Consider the following 20,032-nt stretch of genomic DNA (forward strand, 5'->3'; position numbering starts at 1 on the left):
TCTTAATATTAACCTCAGGAGGCTCTGCCGTGAGGGCGACGAACTGGTTTCATTTATTCACGGCGTTGACCCATAACGCGTTTGTTTTTGTTTATTTCCGAGCTACGGACTACATTTCCCGGCATGCTGTGCGCGGGCGGAGTCAGGTCACATGAGGCAGCCAGGAAGAAGAAGGAGGAGAAGCAGCAGCTCGGGTGGACTTGTTGCAGGGGGATTATTATGTTGCGGCCCAAAGCTCTGACCCAGGTGCTGAGCCAGGCCAACACTGGTGGTGTGCAGAGCACTCTGTGAGTATGAGGCCCCCTCTCCCCCTACCAGGGTGTCTGCAGGCAGCTCCATGTTACACTGCATCTGCTTCTCCAAGTTCCTTTCCTTATATAAACCTCACTTGTTGTTAGATACTTACAGATTAGCACAGGCCTACTGCTAGTAAGGGTAAAGGGGAGGAGGAGGGGGGTGAGAGGGGCCACAGGGCACCGCCCTACTGCTACTAAGGATAAAGTGTGGGGTGGGGGTGAGAGGGGCCACAGGGCACCGGCTTACTGCTACTAAGGATACAGTGGGGGGTTGGTGAGAGGGGCCACAGGGCACCGCCCTACTGCTACTAAGGATAAAAGTGTGGGTGAGAGGGGCCACAGGGCACCGCCCTACTGCTACTAAGGATAAAAGTGTGGGGTGGGGGTGAGAGGGGCCACAGGGCACCGGCCTACTGCTACTAAGGATACAGTGGGGGGTTGGTGAGAGGGGTCACAGGGCACCGGCCTACTGCTACTAAGGATAAAGTGGGGGGGTGAGAGGGGCCACAGGGCACCGGCCTACTGCTACTAAGGATACAGTGGGGGGTTGGTGAGAGGGGCCACAGGGCACCGCCCTACTGCTACTAAGGATAAAAGTGTGGGTGAGAGGGGCCACAGGGCACCGCCCTACTGCTACTAGGGATAAAAGTGTGGGGTGGGGGTGAGAGGGGCCACAGGGCACCGGCCTACTGCTACTAAGGATACAGTGGGGGGTTGGTGAGAGGGGTCACAGGGCACCGGCCTACTGCTACTAAGGATAAAGTGGGGGGGTGAGAGGGGCCACAGGGCACCGGCCTACTGCTACTAAGGATAAAGTGGGGGGGTGAGAGGGGCCACAGGGCACCGGCCTACTGCTACTAAGGATAAAGTTGGTGAGAGGGGCCACAGGGCACCGTCCTACTGCTACTAAGGCTAAGAGTTGGAGGGGTACAATCCCAGGACTAGGTTGAGAAACACCCAGTTGGACTGTTACAATCAGAAATGGGATCAAAAGAACCGGAGACCGGCATTAAAAACACAATGTCCAGGATCAAATCAATGGTTCATCTATAATGGATCATATCAATGGTTCATCTGGTGTTATTAGGAGCCTGTTAAACTGGAATGAAACCTACCGGATCCTGATGCGTGTAAATTGTATAGTGATAAGTTATACATTGAGGGTCTCAATCTGAGTGAGGTCTCTCAAGGGGCTTGCTGATACTGAGATAGAAGTGTAGCTATCTACCTGCAAACCAGAGCTGTTTTATGTAATTGGCCTCACTGTCGTCTTTAAAATAAACTAATTCAGCCCAGTTTATTGCATGTTAAAAATAAGCGCTAAAAGCAGAAACTGACCATTGTTGCACTGTGAAGTAACACCTAATTATTTACGTTCCATTACAATGCAGTAGTACATCAGAAGCTGTGGAAGATGGTCCTTAGGCCAGTGTTGGCTAACCTGTGACACTCCAGGTGTTGTGAAACTACAAGTCCCAGCATACCCTTCCAGCAATAAGCTGCTATATATTGGCAAAGCATGCTGGGACTTGTAGTTTCACAAACATCTGGAGTGTCACAGGTTAGCCAGCACTGCCTTAGACTCTGATGGCTGTTTGTCTCTTCGCCACGGAGGGAGAGGCAGATTCAGGAGCCCCCGGGGCCATGCGGGTCAGATTTAGGAGGAGCAATGAAAACATTTTTGCTAAATCTCTACACCAGATTGGGTAATGGGAGCAAATGCAAATTATTGATCTAATAACTGCTATTTTGCATAGTTAGTTTCTGATGTGTTGCACGGAGAGACGATGTCTAGTCTCGGGGAGCGAATATACAGTGCCCGGAGATGATTGTTCAGTTCTCTCTTCTCTTCCCTCCCCCTCAGGCTCCTGAACAATGAAGGCTCTCTACTTGCATATTCTGGTTATGGTGACACAGATGCCAGAGTTACAGCTGCTATTGCTAGCAACATTTGGGCTGCCTACGATAAAAATGGACATCAGGCCTTCAACGAAGACAATCTTAAATTCATCCTTATGGACTGTATGGTAGGTATCACTCAGGCACAGGTTCACAGCTCTCAGGAAGTCATGTGATGGCAGAGGAGGGGAAAAGGAGGATGTCACAGTACAGACAGAGCTCAGAGGGGCTTTCCAAAGCCTCTTTGCTCATTGCATCATATGTAATGTGACTGTGGTTGCCATGGTGTCCAGAATCACAAACATCAGCCTGAAAAAGAAAAAAAAAACACGGGGAAATGGTTAATACCAATAGTCTTTCTATATTTTCTACAATACTCTAAAGTCCTTTGCAGTTATTGGATAGATTTTAAAGCTTAAAATATAATTCATAAGCTATCGTTACAATGATGTTGATCACCCACCCTCTGTAACCTGAGAAAATCACGTACGTGGCATTACATGTTTAAATACTTTGCGCAGCTCTCTAGGACGTTAATTGGACGCTCGTTAACCTTTCTTGTTGCTGTCCCGCAGGAAGGCCGCGTTGCGATTACAAGAGTGTCCAACCTGCTGCTGTGTATGTATGCCAAAGAGACTGTCGGATTTGGCATGCTGAAGGCAAAGGTAAGTGATCTGAAATACCAATAAGTTACAGTAGAGGGCGCATTATCCCATAAACCAGGCCTTGGCCAACCTGTGGCTCTCCAGTTGTTGTGAAACTAACAAGTCCCAGGATGCCCTGCAAGCTATCGACTGGCAAAGCATGCTGGGGCTTGTAGTTTCACAACACCTGAAGTGCCACAGGTTGGCCAGGCTTAAACAGTCACCTCTCTGTATCGGCCTTTAAGGAAAGGTGATAATCGGTGGACCAGAGAACTCTGAGAAACCTAGAAAAGATATAAATATATGAATATAATATTTATACATTATCTTTTTTCTGTCCTTAATTGGCATGACCAATTGTTGAGTGGCTTTTATTATGTTTATAGCTGTTCAACCTTACCCCAACGTCACTATTAATTGTCTGCCAGAACAATTTGCTATATTGTCAGTGGTTAGTCGAGAGCTTCTGCGGCAGACTCAAGGCTAATTCAATTACTAGCGGACTCCCGTTGGAACCCCACGTGATCTGCGGGATATTAGGCTTGTAATATCACGCCAGGCTTCAAGCTCGATTAAATTTTCCCTGTTGAGCGAATAGAGCAAGAGATATAACCTGGAGAGGCTTGACCGATGTATATGCCAGGTTCTTGTAGAGACACAGTGCTTTCAAATCAATATAACATTACCTTGACCGATTACTTTGTTTGTTTTTTTTTTTGTAACACTCAAGACGAGCCATTATTCTACATTTTAAAAGCACAGAACATCACCAACATCATCATCACCATTTATTTATATAGCGCCACTAATTCCGCAGCGCTGTACAGAGAAGTCACTCACATCAGTCCCTGCCCCATTGGAGCTTACAGTCTAAATTTCCTAACATAGACAGAGAGAGAGAGACTAGGGTCAATTTTAATAGCAGCCAATTAACCTACCAGTATGTTTTTGGCGTGTGGGAGGAAACCGGAGCACCCGGAGGAAACCCACGCAAACACGGGGAGAACATACAAACTCCACACAGATAAGGCCATGGTCGTAAATCGAACTCATGACCCCGGTGCTGTGAGGCAGAAGTGCTAACCACTGAGCCACCGTGCTGCCCCGATGTTTTTTGTTTTTTTTCCAGTGTTTAATTGTTCTCTTTCTAATTTACTAGGCCCAAGCTCTAGTTCATTACCTGGAGGAACCACTTAACCAGGTCTCCGCGTGTTAAGTGAACGAGGATTGTTACTGTGGACTGCTCACCCAACACGCACCCAAGCTTGCAGATACTCAATGTTGACACCCCGAGAGCTCCCACAATCCCTTTCACCTGATGCAACGTTGTGAATAAGTGCTTCTGCAAGTGCCGTTCCATCCTGCTCCGGTTCCCATGTTACAAGCGCTATATCGTTATAAATTATCTCTGTTTTACACCAAACGAAGTCTGAATTTCAGTGAACATCTAAATTTGTCAATTAACAAAGAAGTTATGTAACCAAATGATAAATTTGGATGGAGCATCGCCGACCGTTTCATCGCCGCAGTGGTCGTGTTTTGTATATTGTCTTGTTTTGTCCTAACGCCCTTCCTTTGTTGCCTGCGGAGAGCTTTTAGTCGCTGCCCAAACCTTTCCATTGATTTATCGGTGGAGACGATGACACCTGAGTACTACGAAAAATACTGAAAAATAAAGAGTGTAATAATAAAATATAATTTAAAAAAAAATGTAATGTGTGTAGTGTGTACCCAGCTTTACTTAGCTCGCTAATCTCTAGTTCTAGTGAATGGATTCATTCTAATGACCTCACTGAAGGTGAAAGGTCGTGAACAAATATCACAAATATTTTCAAGGAGCAAAGGTCTGTCGGGATTCTTAACACATCCGCCTAGATTGGTTTCATGTAACAGCTGTAATATAATAAAACGTTGATCACAAGCTGTATCCTTGGGGTGTGATGGAGGAAGTTTAAAGTCCACCCATGACGCAAAACCAACCAGAGCGATTTCTAGTAGAGTAAAGATAGAGTTGTTAGATTTACAATGACAACTTTGCTTCCCGATTGCAGTTTCGCAGCCCTGCAGTCACCTGGTCTGGCCACAAGGAGGCGCCTCTTCATTTCAAAATGAGCCTTTGAGTGTGCCTGCTGCTGAGGAATATTTGTCATTCTCTTCCCTATGGTGGTAGATGGAGGAAACAAAATACCTACCCCAAAATGTTAAAATAAATAGTTCACTCTGAACAGGGTGTGATTTCTTTCTGCCACACCATGGTGGAAAGCGTCTGCATGTTAACAAGAAAAATAAATGATAAACAAGTTGTAGTACCCGGTGGTAAGATGTGCTGATGATTTTGAAAGCTTACCTTTCTCTCTGGGGCTTCCATGCCAAGTCTGCCTGCCAGTAAGCCCTGCTGGAGGAAACGGCTAGCCAGCGATGTCTGTGCTGTATTCTGATATTTCTTCTTTCACCTTGAAGAAAAAGATAATTCGGTCAATGCAGTAAGGAGAACAATGGTGATGGAATAGAAGGAAACGAAGTTCATGTGGGTACAGAAAATGTCATTAAGACTAAAGTCTCCAGGATCTAGTGAGAACGCCAGAAATATAGTATACTCCAAAAAGTTTAGGTGCATTCCTAAACCCCTAGTGTACCGTTTTGTTCAACAAGATCGTAAAGCCTAGGAAGGTGCTCCTAGAGTTAATTCCCCACTACCCTATTTATTTAAATACATTACTATTCTGCTTTAAGAGGGTTCTGGTTTTAAACAGGAATAAAAGGGGGAATTAAGGTGTTCATGTGAGGCTTAGGTCTGGCTTTTCATCATCATCATCAACATTTAGCGCCAGCAAATTCCATAGCGCTTTAAAATTTTGTACGTCAGACCAGTGGGTCATGAATCTTGGTTACAAAATACAGTTGAGTTCGCACCCTCGTGATTGGTTGATTTGTGCACCCATAGGAGTCTCGATTGCAAAACTAAGCTTCTTCTGGGTCAAAATGAGGAAATTATGGCTCGTCAGGTCTTAAAAGAAGTCTTAATACTGTCAAAGACGGCCAACATATTATCTTGTTTGTTGTTCCCAAAGCATCCTGGGACTACAGGATGCCCTTCGATCTACACTATTCAGGTTGTTCTGTTCTATTCAGTGGCCGGTATTACAATTTTTAGTTACTGGTTCTAAATAGTCTACGTTCTAACGATAATTAGCTTATCCTACAACATAACTGCCCACTACCAGGGGCAGTTGCAAATATTGCAATCCCTTTAATAAAACATTTAAAGCATGGTGGTATCTTTCGATAAAACTTAATACGCCTAGTGTGTGCCTGTTGCCATCCAATGCTGGAGTCAGCCGCTTTGTGAGCTTAGCCAATGTCCAGAATAAGGCAGCCTATCGGTTCATCTCATGCTTTAGTGATGTCATTAGTTCCTGGGGAACTGACAGGCTAAGGGGTAGATTTATCAAACCTTGTGAAAGGGAAAAGAGGAGGTGTTGCCCATAGCAACCAATCAGATTCTAGCTATCCTGTTCTAGAATGTAGTAGAACCTGACAGCTAGAATCTGATTGGTTGCTATGGGCAACACCTCCACTTTTCCCTTTCAGAGGGTGTGATAAATCTACCCTTATTACTTATTTTTAGTGAGTTGATATAAAGTCTTAATTTCCTGCAATACATGCATGGTGCCATGATATCTAATCATGACCATTGTTGCAATAGGTGCCATCACCTCTCCGCTGCTGTCGGCATTGCTATATGTTACCCGTTGTATAACTATACGTCAGCTCCCTGTGCCTCTGATAACTCCTGGATGAAATAAAGTCGTCAGCGTTTTGCATCGTGTTAGTTTTGTTTTGGCCGCAAACCAGAAAGACATTATTTGTTCATTGTACCTTGACCACTCACGGATGCGCCATTTCCTGTCCTGGAGGAACCGAATGCCTGAATACATTTAAAGAGAGCCCGTCGGCGAGATCCCATTGTATTTATACATCGCATAGAGCCTTGTGCATGACCCCGTTTGCCCAGGAGTTCGCTAGATAAGATAACCTGACTGAGCTGCAGAGTCAAGTTGCGTAATGTGCTTCACTCGCTCCCAGATGGCTCCGTCGTACGTCTCCGCTGACACAGAGGCTTTACGAGGAAGCGTCCTGGGAGAGTGTACTGCAGCCGGGCTCGGGAGCTGAGTCAGTTTACTCTAACCAGGAAAACACAGCTAAACACCTTTTACTAAATGTTGTGATGCGATGGGCTTACTGTGCCACTCTTATCTCTCAGCAGTTTATTTGGGGGTTCCCTGTCACTAGGGCCGCCATCAGAAACTGTGGGGCCCAGTACTAATTAATCTGGCAGGCCCCCCCCCCCCTCACCATACATGTGCTCCCCTCCCTCTTCGCCATACCTGCGCCCCCTATCCCTCATCACAGTAAATGTTCCCCCCACTCCCGCATCACAGTAAATGTCCCCCTCTCCCCTCCCCACAATCACAGTTAGGGTCCCTCTCCATCCCCAATCACAGTTAAGGTTCCCCTCTTTCCCCCCCTGATCACAGCTAAGGTTCCCCTCTCTCCCCCCTAATCACAGCTAAGGTTCCCCTCTCTCCCCCCTATTCACAGCTAAGGTCCCCCTCTCCCCTCCCCCAATCGCAGTTAATGTCCCCCTCTCCCCTCCAATCGCAGTTAAGGTCCCCCTCCCCTCCCCCCAATCACAGTTCATGCCCTCCCCCACAGTCCCTTTCTCCCCCACCCCCGTGGTTAATGTCCCCCTCTCCCCACCAGGCTCTCTCCCCCCCAAAAATGAGTACCTAATCACCTTACCTTCTCCTCCACGATGCTGCAGCTCTCGGTCACTGATACACTGGGAGCGCGGCGGGCAGTGATGACGTCACCGCGCCACGCTCCCAGCCTATCAGAGCCTGGGAAGCGGAGCTGCTGCATCGCAGGGAAGAAGGGGCAGCACGGTCGGTTAAACTGAGGGGCCCAGACAGTCCAGGGAGCCTGGACAGAGGTCTGTCCGGGCCCCTCACAGCAGTACTGGCCTTAACCCCCTGATGGCGACCCTGCATCTCACCATCAGTAACCGTCTGTTACTGACCAATCCTACTGGTGTTCTCGGAGACACCAAACACTCACTGACTTTGAGCGCCAACTGCGCTCTTGTTGTAAGAGAGCAGCCGCTGACATCACCGGGCTCCTACACCAGCACTCAAAGCTGATTAATTCTGGGTGGTCGGTATGGCTGGTTCCTCCTGAAAGCGTACATTGGGGCAGGACTGGGGGGCAGCGGGCAGAGCGTTGACACAGAGATGCTGGGTTCAACACAGGACAGCCGGGGAACGGATTAGAGTGTAAGCTCTTATTTGTAGCTATGGGGAACACACCCCAGCACCACAGCCACATACATATATAGAACACAAGGCTTTATGCAGTGAACGGCATTCCAGAACCCACATTGGACATAGATTAAATAAATTCTCTGCTTTTGCCATCTTAGCGGCTTCACTGTATGTTGCTCATATACAACACATGGACTGAGAAAGGAGTTTTGTTGTAATAAAAATGGATATGTTCTTATTATCCAATACTGCACCCTTGACAATTACTGAGCTCCGGGCAAATTTTTATTACCATTACGTTGACAGCTAAAACTGTCTAGGCCTTTTTTTAAGGTCTCCTTAAGAAGCATGCTAAGTACAACTATGACATTGCTACTGCTTAGAGGAAAAGGGTGTTAATGTAGTTATGAGGTAGGGTCCCTACGGCATGTTTGTGTCATACTGTGACACAGGATATTGCATGCTGATGAAGTATTTGTCCTGAGCTGAAGTAGGGGGACGGTATCACCTTGATAACTACATTCTTTTGCTGAAAAGACTGTGAAAAAGTCTTCTTGTGTTGTTCTACTAGAAAAAAAAACTGTCCCAGTGATAAACAAAAGCTGGAGAGACGTATTCAGTTATTTGGGAAGCACAGATTACTCTAAATTGTATTTCTATCCCAATTTTAGACACTCCTTTGCCAACCATTAATATGCAATATTAGTACGTACTGGGCGTTTTTATGGTCTATCTTCGTGGCATACACATAATCCGTGCTACGTAGCGCCACGCATATGTGTAGCTTTTAAAAAGAAAGACTATTCCGTGTCAGTCATCACTATCAGTCAGCACTGACGGCTGCCCCGGAGCTGTTGCAAATGATACGGCTGACACCAGGGGGACTTGCGAGAAACGCAGGACTTGAACCAGCCACATCCTTCGCTGCACACCGCCAGCATCCGTCCGCAACTTCCCTCCCCCCGTTCCGGTGTTCAACTCGTAGGCGGTGCTAAGTGTAAACTGCGTTCGGACATGAATAGAACGCAGTTGCGTTCATCGGTGTATGGCCCGTCCCTGACCGTGCGCAGAGATATTTCACGCAGGATACGGCACCGAAGATGAACCCGGCCCTTAAAGTTAAAAGCGCTGTAACCATATCTTCATTCGGACACATCTATGCGTTTATTTTGAGGTGCACGTACCTTAACATATTTGCGAGCCGAAATGAACCAGTGACGGCGCCAGTTTCGCGGGACACTCGTTTTACGTCTGCATTTCGGACGGCTCTAATTTACTCAATGGTGAGCGTCCCCTAAAAGTTCCTACTGTGATTGCACTCTAGTTCGATTAACATATACAACCTTGTGATTATACATTGGACACAGCCTACAACCAGTGACCTCAGAGCAGTCTGTCTGATTTGTAATGCTTGGCATAGGCAAACCGAGGAAAGGGGGGGTTTCCTAGTGCCTGGAAACCCCCTCCAAGTCTGGGGCACTGTATAATTGAGGTGTCTGGACTCTGCCCCCATTTTACACGGCTCTGCTTGAAAAGGGAGAGCTGTGTGCACCTAACAGTAGTGCACGCAGCATTGCCCGTGTATATTATGGGGATAGGAAGAGTCGGAGAGCAGCCAAGCACTGCCTAAAATTATAGCCACGCCCCCATGCATGCTGGTCACGCCCACTGGCTTGGCTGCCTATATCCAGCATTACTGCGGTGGGTTCTAGCAGGGATGTGGTTAATGTGTAGCCTGACGGGTGCTTCACTCAGGTAATCACAGGCCCAGAGAAGTCAGCATTACCTGTTCAGCCTGAAAGGTGACACCTAATTGCTCTCAGCAGCCTGACAGGGAAGCCAGCGTCACGCCCACTGAGTCACTTCACAACGCCTGGCTCCACCTGCCCTCCAGTTAGTGCCCCAGGTATGCCAGGAATCCTCTCTGACACCTGCAGCTCGGACGGGGACGGTGATAAGTGGCAGGAGGGTGATCGCTGCTCCCCGCATAACTGGGATTAACCAGGTAACAGGTAGACGCAGCAGAGGGACAAGACATCCACCAGAGATCGATGTGCAGGAAACAACCATGAAGTCGCAAGAGGAGGACTATAACTTGGTGTTCAAAGGTAAGGCCACCTGCCGCCCCACGGGACACACCTGCTGATAACCAGGGCACTGCTGGCGAGGGCTTCAGGAAGAGATTGGTGGCAGCAGGCCCAAAGTCTCAGTGTTTATACCAGGCCTGGGCAATCGGGGGCTCTCCAGGTGTTGTGAAACTACAAGTCCCAGCATGCCTTGGCAGATATCGGCTGGCTATCTGCATGCAAAGCCCGCTGGGGTTTGTAGTTTCACACCACAGGTTGGCCAGGCCTGGTTTAGATCATTGAAAAAAAAAACAACAACTTTATCCAGTTTAGATCAAGCCTCTAGGAATTATTTTTTTCTTTGATGGGATACTGGTCTACAATGTTAGGAATGTTGGTTTCCAGGCAATATACCCTGAATGCCTGTTCTGCCTGTTCCCTGATTATCTGTTCTGGACGTTCCCCGATTGTCCCTTCTGTACGTTCCTGATTGTCTGTTCTCTATGTTCCCTGATTGTTCGTTATGTACGTTCCTGATTGTCCGTTCTGCGCGTTCCTTGATTGTCCGTTCTGTACGTTCCTGATTGTCCATTCTGCAAGTTCCTGATTGTCCGTTTTGCGCATTCCCTGATTGTCCGTTCTGTGCGTTCCCTGATTGTCCGTTCTGTGCGTTCCCTGATTGTCCGTTCTGTACGTTCCTGATTGTCCGTTCTGTTCGTTCACGATTGTCCGTTCTGTATGTTCCTGATTGTCCGTTCTGTACATTCCTGATTGACCGTTCTGTACATTCCTGATTGTCCGTTCTGTACGTTCCTGATTGTCCGTTCTGTTCGTTTCTGATTGTCCGTTCTGTTCGTTCCTGACTGTCTGTTCTGTAAGTTCCTGATTGACCGTTCTGCGTGTTCCTGATTGACCGTTCTGCGCGTTCCTGATTGTCCGTTCTGTACGTTCCTGACTGTCTGTTCTGTACGTTCCTGATTGACCGTTCTGCGTGTTCCTGATTGACCGTTCTGCGCGTTCCTGATTGTCCTTTTTGTGCGTTCCCTGATTGACCGTTCTGCGCCTTCCTGATTGACCGTTCTGTACGTTCCTGATTGTCCGTTCTGCAAGTTCCTGATTGTCCTTTTTGTGCGTTCCCTGATTGACCGTTCTGCGCGTTCCTGATTGAACGTTCTGCGCGTTCCTTGATTGTCCGTTCTGTACGTTCCTTATTGTCCGTTCTGCAAGTTCCTGATTGTCCGTTTTGCACATTCCCTGATTGTCCGTCCTGTGCGTTCCCTGATTGTCCATTCTGTACGTTCCTGATTGTCCGTTCTGTTCCTTCCCTGAATGTCCGTTCTGTACGTTCACGATTGTCCGTTCTGTATGTTCCTGATTGTCCGTTCTGTACGTTCACGATTGTCCGTTCTGTATGTTCCTGATTGTCTGTTCTGTACGTTCCCTGACTGTCCGTTCTGTACGTTCACGATTGTCCGTTCCTGATTGTCCGTTCTGTACGTTCACGATTGTCCGTTCTGTACGTTCCTGATTGTCCGTTCTGTACGTTCCTGATTGTCCGTTCTGTTCGTTCCCTGATTGTCCGTTCTGTGCTCTCTCGATTGTCCGTTCTGTTCGTTCCTGATTGTCCGTTCTGTTCGTTCCTGATTGTCCGTTCTGTTCGTTCCTGATTGTCCGTTCTGTTCGTTCCCTGATTGTCCGTTCTGTACGTTCCCTGATTGTCCGTTCTGTGCTCTCTCGATTGTCCGTTCTGTTCGTTCCCTGATTGTCCGTTCTGTTCGTTCCCTGATTGTCCGTTCTGTGCTCTCTCGATTGTCCGTTCTGTTCGTTCCCTGATTGTCCGTTCTGTTCGTTCCTGATTGTCCGTTCTGTTCGTTCCCTGATTGTCCGTTCTGTTCGTTCCTGATTGTCCGTTCTGTTCGTTCCCTGATTGTCCGTTCTGTACGTTCCTGATTGTCCATTCTGTACGTTCCTGATTGTCCGTTCTGTGCTTCTCCCGATTGTCCGTTCTGTTCGTTCCTGATTGACCGTTCTGCGCATTCCTTGATTGTCCGTTCTGCGCGTTCTCTGACTGTCCGTTCTGCACTTTCCGTAATTGTCTGTTCTGTAAGTTCCCTGATTGTTCTGCACGTTCCCTGATTGACTGCTAAACCAACAGCCATAAGCCATTACTACCGAGCAATGATGTCATGTCTGTGCAGAGGTGTAGTTTGACATTTTTAATGGGCCACTGCCCAAACACCGCGCCCCTCCCCTCCCTTCCACGCCTCTCTAACACTATTGCGGAACAATATGCCTTAGCGTGCTGGGATTTCTAGTTCCACGCCATCTTTGTGATGGCGCAGGGCACGGTAGCTGGGGATGCTTTCTGTGTGCACGTGGAAATAAAACATTTGAGGTCCTGAACCGGTAATGTGCGTAAAGTCTGGTGATAGCTACAACAGTCTTTGTTACGTTTTCCTTTATGGGAACAACAGAGCGGAAAGTGGTTTAATAAAACCGAACCCAGACAGACTAGGGTTAATTTTTGTCAGCAGTCAATGAACCTACTTGTATGTTTTTGTGGGAGGAAACAATAACATCCCCATCTAAACACGGGTAGAACATACAAACTCCACACCGATAAGGCCATGGCTGGGAATCGAACTCTGCGACTCATTGCTCGCCCTTTAAGCCTAAAGCCGCATAGATGTGTGTTATAAACAAAACTATGCTCGGTAAACTCAATCAAGTATCCCGGGTTAGTAGGACACATGTGACGCCCGTCTAGAAGTGGATAAACTGTATAAACACCTAAAGCACACAATTAAATAGCCGATCATTTGCCACACCTAGCCCTTCTGTTGTTGCAGGTAAATGTTGTATTATTTTTTTTTCATCTTGGATTTAACAGATCTATCCTGAGCTGGTTTGTAGCGTGAGACGATGTACCTGTTGCAGAATAGAAACCTGGACTATATTTAATTTTCTCTGCGCTTTGCCGCCATTTATTAAAATGACAATTTTATTAAAGACAACGCCCATCTGGTTTTTGCCTTAGTAAATATACCCTCTGGTCTCCTATATTTAAGTGTAAATAGTGATAATTTTCTGCAGTATGAGGCACAGCGACACACGACCTACTCTCCCAGCTCCCAGATTGTGATCAGAATCCCGAGTTTGCTGACGAAATTTACCTACAAACTCAACTTTACCTATAAACTTTGTCCTGTAAAGATAAGTGCAGATAAAGTTATTTGGGCTGCCAGCTTCATCCGTGTGTAACCAGTTTTGAAGACCGAACACAATAGGTTCTCTGACCCTCAAAGGCACCCGAACGGCTCGCAATATAGTTTCACCGTATTCTAAACACTTTAAACGAACTCGCAGTTCATCCTGTATCAGAACAGACCGTAAGGGGCCGATTCAATTGGCGCCATTACCGTTACTACGATAAAAGTGCGCAGTGTCGCCGTTAGTAGGGTCATTTTAATGCTCGGGGCCGCGTTATTCCTACACTAACGTGGCCGAATTGCATCGGCCACTAAGAATTAAATGTTGGGATCAGAGAGCTACACAGAGGTTCTGAAGCTGTTTGTTGGACTACATATCCCAGAATGCCTTGTCATAGTTCCAGAACGCCCTGGGGAGCCACGCTTTGGCTGGGAGCAGATAAGAGCTAACCTGAGGCTCTGCCACGGATGTAGAACTACAAATCCCAGCATTTTCTGCCACACATCATACTTCCTCACAGGTTCCCTTGGCCCGGTTGGGAGGCTACCCCGGTTCATGACAGATGATTGAGGGAATAAGACAGAGGGGTGTGTGTGTGTCTTAAAACATGTCACAGCACAAACTAAACCTGTGTGGGAGACTCTATATAGAATGACACATATCTGCCTTATTGTCTGCAAGATTCAGGTGGGGCTTCAGAATATAGATTATTAATGAATAACCTGCTGGTTCACAGGTGACTCAACCAGCGTCTGAATATTCCCATTAAACATAAAACAACGCTGTATCTGCTGGATAAATAACACAATAATCACCAGTTATTGCACATTAAGCAGATAAAACACTTGCTGCTGTATGCAATTACTAAATACTTCAATCATGGGAATGGGCAACCCTAATGGGTGTGGTCTACAGCTCAAAGACTGGGGCAATTATAAAAAGCTGCTGTAAACCATACCCACCAATCAAATGTTTGCATTCATTTTCTAGTATACTATAAACGAGTGAGCTAGAATCTGATTGGTTGCTAAGGGTAACAGCACATATTCCCTTACACCTGGTTGTTTAAATGTCAACAGTGCTACCTGCTGGTCACATACAGAATTACTGTCAAATTAATTATATTTTTGTTGGGTTTGACAATGTTTAGGATTATTATATTATTATTAGTTATTTATATAGCACCAGTTAATGATTTCTGTGGTTTTTAACCATCTGCCGACTTTGTGTGTTTTTTTTCCCCACAGTGGTTGAGATCGGAGAATCCGGGGTGGGTAAAACCAACCTCCTCTCCCGCTTTACCCGGAACGAGTTCAACCATGACAGTCGTACCACGATAGGGGTGGAGTTCTCCACCCGCACGCTGATGCTGGACGGTCATTTGGTGAAGGCACAGATTTGGGACACAGCCGGATTGGAGCGGTATCGAGCCATTACATCAGCGTAAGTCTCATTGTAAAGACACATTTTTATTCTGAAATATAAATAGAGAATGCGTTGGGTCTTTGACACAGACCTGTCACTTTTAAAAAAAGTATCTCCGGCCCCCCAGTGTAAATTCTAATTGGTTCATGACACCTTGGGAGGAGGTGGGATATGATTGGCCCAAAGCCACATCTAGCCAATCACACGGCACCATTTATACAAGATGTCCCTCCCCCATACCTTCCTGATCAGATTGATAACCAATGTCGATACCCCTGGAATGAACACATTTAAAATTATCTAATCAATCTCTGTTCAGATACTTCATCCAGAAGCTGACTAGAATTCCCTCACACACCAAGATTTTGATCTGGGCTATTAAAAAAAAAAAAATTGGTTTTAAAATTGTGACTGCAAAACAGCAACCAATCCAATTCTTTTGTTTGTGAACAATTTGGTTGGCCAGATTAGATTGACTTCAATTACTGATAAGTGTTAAAGGGACATTAATGCTAAAAATCAAACATTTTCTGAATCTAATAAAGCCTAGTACAGGATAATGTACAGTATATACTAAACATAGTTATATATTATCCCCTTGTGCAAGCAAACTCATGGAGCTATCTGCTGCCTCTCCCAATAGGCCACGGTCCCGCTCTATTGTACTGTGAGAGGCTTATCACGCCTCAATTTGATTGACAGCAGAGCTTTGGGAGGAGATAAAAGGATTGCTGCTATAATAAGGCAAGCAATGGCACTGTACTGCATGGGGAGCTCTGCAAGCAGACTTGCTAGCGCCATCCTTCTCACCAACCTTGATACAGCCCATGAAATGACTGCCGCTAATGTGTGTAGGTGACATGTGCTCTGAGAAGACGTCTCACGACTTTGGGGGCCCTATTTTCAGGTACTACAGGGGGGCCGTTGGCGCTCTCTTGGTCTATGACATCACCAAGCACCAGTCGTACGAGAGCGTGGACCGGTGGTTGAAGGAGCTGTATGACCACGCGGACGCCAGCATCGTCGTCATGCTGGTTGGAAACAAGTGCGACTTGACGGAGGAAGCTCGGGAGGTACCTACGGATGAAGCCAAGATGTATGCAGGTAACCACTAGGGGGCGCTGACACGATCATTAGAGAAATACTGGGAGTACGGTATGCAACGGGTGCTTTATATTTATTTAAGCGGGGTGATCATAAAGTTTAGAGTCCTAAATTATTCTAGCACCGTGGACGGTGGAGGGCAGACTTGTAATATCCTCTGCGTTCCCTCTGTCCGTAGCGTACAGAACAATTTAGGACTCTAAACTTGTAAAATAATTTAGGATTCTACATCACAATCACAGTCATCGTGAAGTTTAAGGGTTTCACCGTTACAAAATGATCCCATAGTTGTCCTACCAGATCTCAGGCACCGTTTTGCTGTGTCGCTAGGCCATACTATGAGAGTAGAATTAATCCGTATTCTGAATGAGGAAACCAGTTCCTTCTCATGAATTTCTGTACCTTCACTATTACAGACACTAATGGATTACTCTTCATGGAAACGTCAGCGCTCGACTCAACCAACGTGGAACTGGCGTTTGAAACCATTCTCAGAGGTGAGAAGTCGAGAACCGTGTAATGAGATAGGACCGTTAATGTGTTTGTGCCTACTAAGTGTCCGCTTTCAGAGTTCCCCGTTCAGTAGAGATGCCATTGTTGGTCTTTGCCTCCCTAGAACCCCTTTTATCCTCTCCCAGAGCCTCCTGTCAATCTAATTGTGTGCTAAGCCTCTCGCAATGCAACATCTTGGGGAAATTGTCTTACGGCAAGGGATGTTGGGACTTCATCGGTGGCGGGCATGACATTACGTCAGTGCGCCGTAGTCAGTGCGCCCTCTGATAAATTGAAAGGTTGACCTAACCCTTCTTATTTCCTAGACATCCACAAGAAGATTCTGAAGAGCAAAGGAGTGGTACCAAAGGAGAGCACCGTGGTCTTATCCAGCGACGTTCCCGCAAACCAATCTCAAGGCCAAGCTACGGAAACCAAAAGAGCCTGCTGCCAAAACATCTAACCGTCAGGAGTCCACCATCCAACGCTCTACTGCGAGCGGAGCCTGAGAGACAACTGAGGACAACCGGGCCACCGGGAAACGTACTTTGCGGAATTCCATGGTCAAGAGATGAATGAGAGTTCCAACTTCGGTGCCGATCCAACTCATGATCGTAATACCCCTGGTGGCCTTTCACCAATTTGAAATCCTTCTTATATTTGGAAAATGAGTAATTTACAATCCAGAACCGCTCTTCGACTTGACACAACAAACGATCATCGCCTCTTGAATCAACTATGGACAGTAAGATCGACTAAGCACGAACCACGATGCAGTTTGCAAACAACTCTGCCAAATCCTGTTCCTTCCGCAGAGTTCAGTCCTCACCGCGTCAGCTGCCTCCATGACGCTTTGTTTAGAAGCAGAAGTCGGGGCGCCGTACGAAGAACACATACATGTAACTTTGTTCCCTTCTTAACCCTCCATAAGGCCTACAAACAAGATGTTCAATTTGGCTGTTATCATTCTGCACTTTTGAATTTGCTATTGAAATTAAGTTTGATTTACTGATCAATAGATTTTTTTTTTTGCTTTGCAAATTTGAATGCTGATCTTCTTTAATTAGGATTTATTTTAGTTGACTTGCAGTATAGGAGAGACGGATAAATTCTTCTGTGTACATAAATGGTTTGCATTGTTCTTTTAAATGGATTTGCACAAGTCAGACAGTTGAGGTTGATTTATAACAAAGGTTCGGCCATCGTCATTGAAAAGTTATCCACAAACTTATAGAACATCTTTAATTTACAGCATGTCTCACGTTTTTTTCATAATTATTATTATTTTTTTAATAATTAACAATCATCTCTTACTTCCACTCTAAGATGTTCATAACAGAAGAAGTATTTCGATGGCACTTGTACTGTCGCGATACTTGTTGTTAAATAGACTTCTTCCTGGGGAAACTATCTCCAGGGAAATTTACGCCGAGATTATCTTCGGCGATAGCCGCCGTGACCCTTTGATGTTTTAGCTAAAACGAACAAAAGCCCTTATGCAAATCAGCCCCTTAGCCATCAATTCTTTCTCTAGACAGCAACAGCGACGTCTGCAGGCTATAAACACTATATTTACTCGTATTCGCCCTTTTACTAAATACATTGATTGCTGTTGCCAGCCTCTGTCTATGTGTGTGTGTTTGCGTTTTTATTTTTTTGTATGTTTTATAGCCTTAGTATTTTTTTTTTTGTCCCAGGACACAACACAAAGCTCCCTTTTGCCTGTTGTATTTACGCTAATTATGTAAATTTATGTTTAGCAAAAGGTGCAGTAGGATATGCACTAACCAGTAAAGTCTGGAGATCAATTTTATGCATACTTATTTTGCCAATGATTGTTTTGGATTAGGCCTTTTTTTTTTTTTTCTTCACTTTATGTGCTATACGGATTAGTGTAGGGGGAACGTATTGTTGTTTTACAACTGTTATGTACAGTGACATGCTATGACTCTCTGGTGACCTCTTGTGGTCACTGTGTGCAACTACTCCTATTAAGATCGTCGATGAAGAGATACATTGGCTGGTATTGTCCTCTGACTTTAAACTTAAATATGGCGCTTCGCTGCCACGCTTTCATGACCATTTTTTAATTGCAATTGCACATTTCAGGCTCTCGGAATATCAAACAATTTGCACTGATTTTAAGACGTTTCCTGATACATAATTCCTCGTACTTGTGTTCAATTAAAAAGACAATGTTAGCGATATCACGGTTATATTTGTAACGTTATTCCTCCAGAAGTTATTGTGTAATCTGTTTATTTTCATGTAACAATCTCCTAAACTTTTTTTGCATTTTTTTTTTATTTCACATTGTATCCAAAGAAGGGTGTCTTGACCCATTGGGAGTAGCGTTGTACAACAAAAAGTTAAAAATTATCGGGGTCTGATATTGCAAAAAGAAAAACATTATCCATATACAGCAACACACATAGCCCATGCCAGCCTAATGCCCAGTGGCAGGCTGGGCTGAGGGGCAGGGGGGTATCTGCCCTGCTGAGTCGAGTTTTGCCCAATCCCCAGTCTCTTTATAGACATGCCAACATTCCAAGTTGGTCATAAAGGAGACATTTTTGTAGAGGGCAAAGTAATGGGTGTTGTCAGGATGAGACCGTAAATCTGATATGATGAAATAGAACAATGAATGTCAGGGCCCAAATAAAACATTGCATGGATACATAAATGAACCTGATTTTCAACCCAGATAAATGTTTGACCAAATGTTTTTAAAAAGGAAACAAGTAGCCCAGTTAGAGGTAATTAGGTTAAGCAAACCCTTTTGTGAGGAGACCTGCTTAAGATATGTAGATCACAGACATCCTTTGTGTTTTAGCATGTATTCCACTTCCTAATTGACTTCCTTTCAATAGGTAGTGTAAACACCATAAAACCATTAAGTGTGAATTAGAGAGAGAGCCATATGCCTAGGTGAGATTCTTGCAGCCAACGAAAGCATGTGAAGGCCTATACAAGTATATAGAAATATGAACTTCAAAGAAAATGTCTTCATAGTTCATATTTTGGGAAATCTGTTTTGCTTTGCATACTGAGGAGCATAAATCACACCAGGGTGGTGAATGACAGATACTGGCATTATCCGGGAACAGCTAAAACCACACATCTTTGGAAAAGGTTTGTCACATTGTCATAATTCCATCATGTTTGGTATTTAAATGTGCGGGAGATTATGACCGGTTTATTGAAGGGGGAGTTATGTCTCTGGGATATATCTGTGAAGAATTAACCAAAGGTCAAGACTTAGGGAATATTTGTGGGCAAACTATAGTGACACCCAGGGGACATCCCTGCCCCCCTATTAGCGTTTACCCTGCCCCTGTGAAGACAGTCTCATTTGATTTTGCTTAAAAAACATGTGTTGGGAAGGGGCAGGGGTCAGACTTTTTGGGAAATCAATTCACATTGATAAGCTGTCCATCTTCCAAGCCTATAGCCCTTGGCCAGAATGCAATTCATGTAAGTAGTAATCTGAATGTTAAAAAAAAAAGACAGCTGGGAGCGTGTTCATGACAGGCGTGTTGTGGAAAAATGGGCATGGCTTTACAGCACTAGGCAGC

At 45.5% G+C, this 20,032-nt stretch overlaps 2 protein-coding genes across 2 annotated transcripts; both read left to right on the plus strand.

Annotated features, from left to right (window-relative positions):
• The first annotated feature begins 16 nt into the window (after nt 1–16).
• LAMTOR2 (late endosomal/lysosomal adaptor, MAPK and MTOR activator 2) lies at nt 17–4,549 on the plus strand. The gene is made up of 4 exons (XM_075192660.1): nt 17–287; nt 2,161–2,323; nt 2,771–2,860; nt 3,999–4,549. The coding sequence occupies exons 1-4, from the start codon at nt 124–126 to the stop codon at nt 4,053–4,055; spliced, it is 474 nt and encodes a 157-aa protein (XP_075048761.1). The 5' UTR covers nt 17–123; the 3' UTR covers nt 4,056–4,549.
• A 5,343-nt stretch (nt 4,550–9,892) lies between these two features.
• On the plus strand, nt 9,893–18,664 carry RAB25 (RAB25, member RAS oncogene family). Its single transcript, XM_075193147.1, has 5 exons — nt 9,893–10,268; nt 14,684–14,879; nt 15,769–15,965; nt 16,382–16,462; nt 16,784–18,664. Exons 1-5 carry the CDS (start codon nt 10,229–10,231, stop codon nt 16,918–16,920), a joined length of 651 nt encoding a protein of 216 aa, XP_075049248.1. The 5' UTR covers nt 9,893–10,228; the 3' UTR covers nt 16,921–18,664.
• Nucleotides 18,665–20,032: the final 1,368 nt, after the last annotated feature.

This window comes from Mixophyes fleayi, chromosome 12 (assembly GCF_038048845.1).
Source record: "Mixophyes fleayi isolate aMixFle1 chromosome 12, aMixFle1.hap1, whole genome shotgun sequence".
In the NCBI taxonomy this organism is placed as follows: domain Eukaryota; kingdom Metazoa; phylum Chordata; class Amphibia; order Anura; family Limnodynastidae; genus Mixophyes; species Mixophyes fleayi.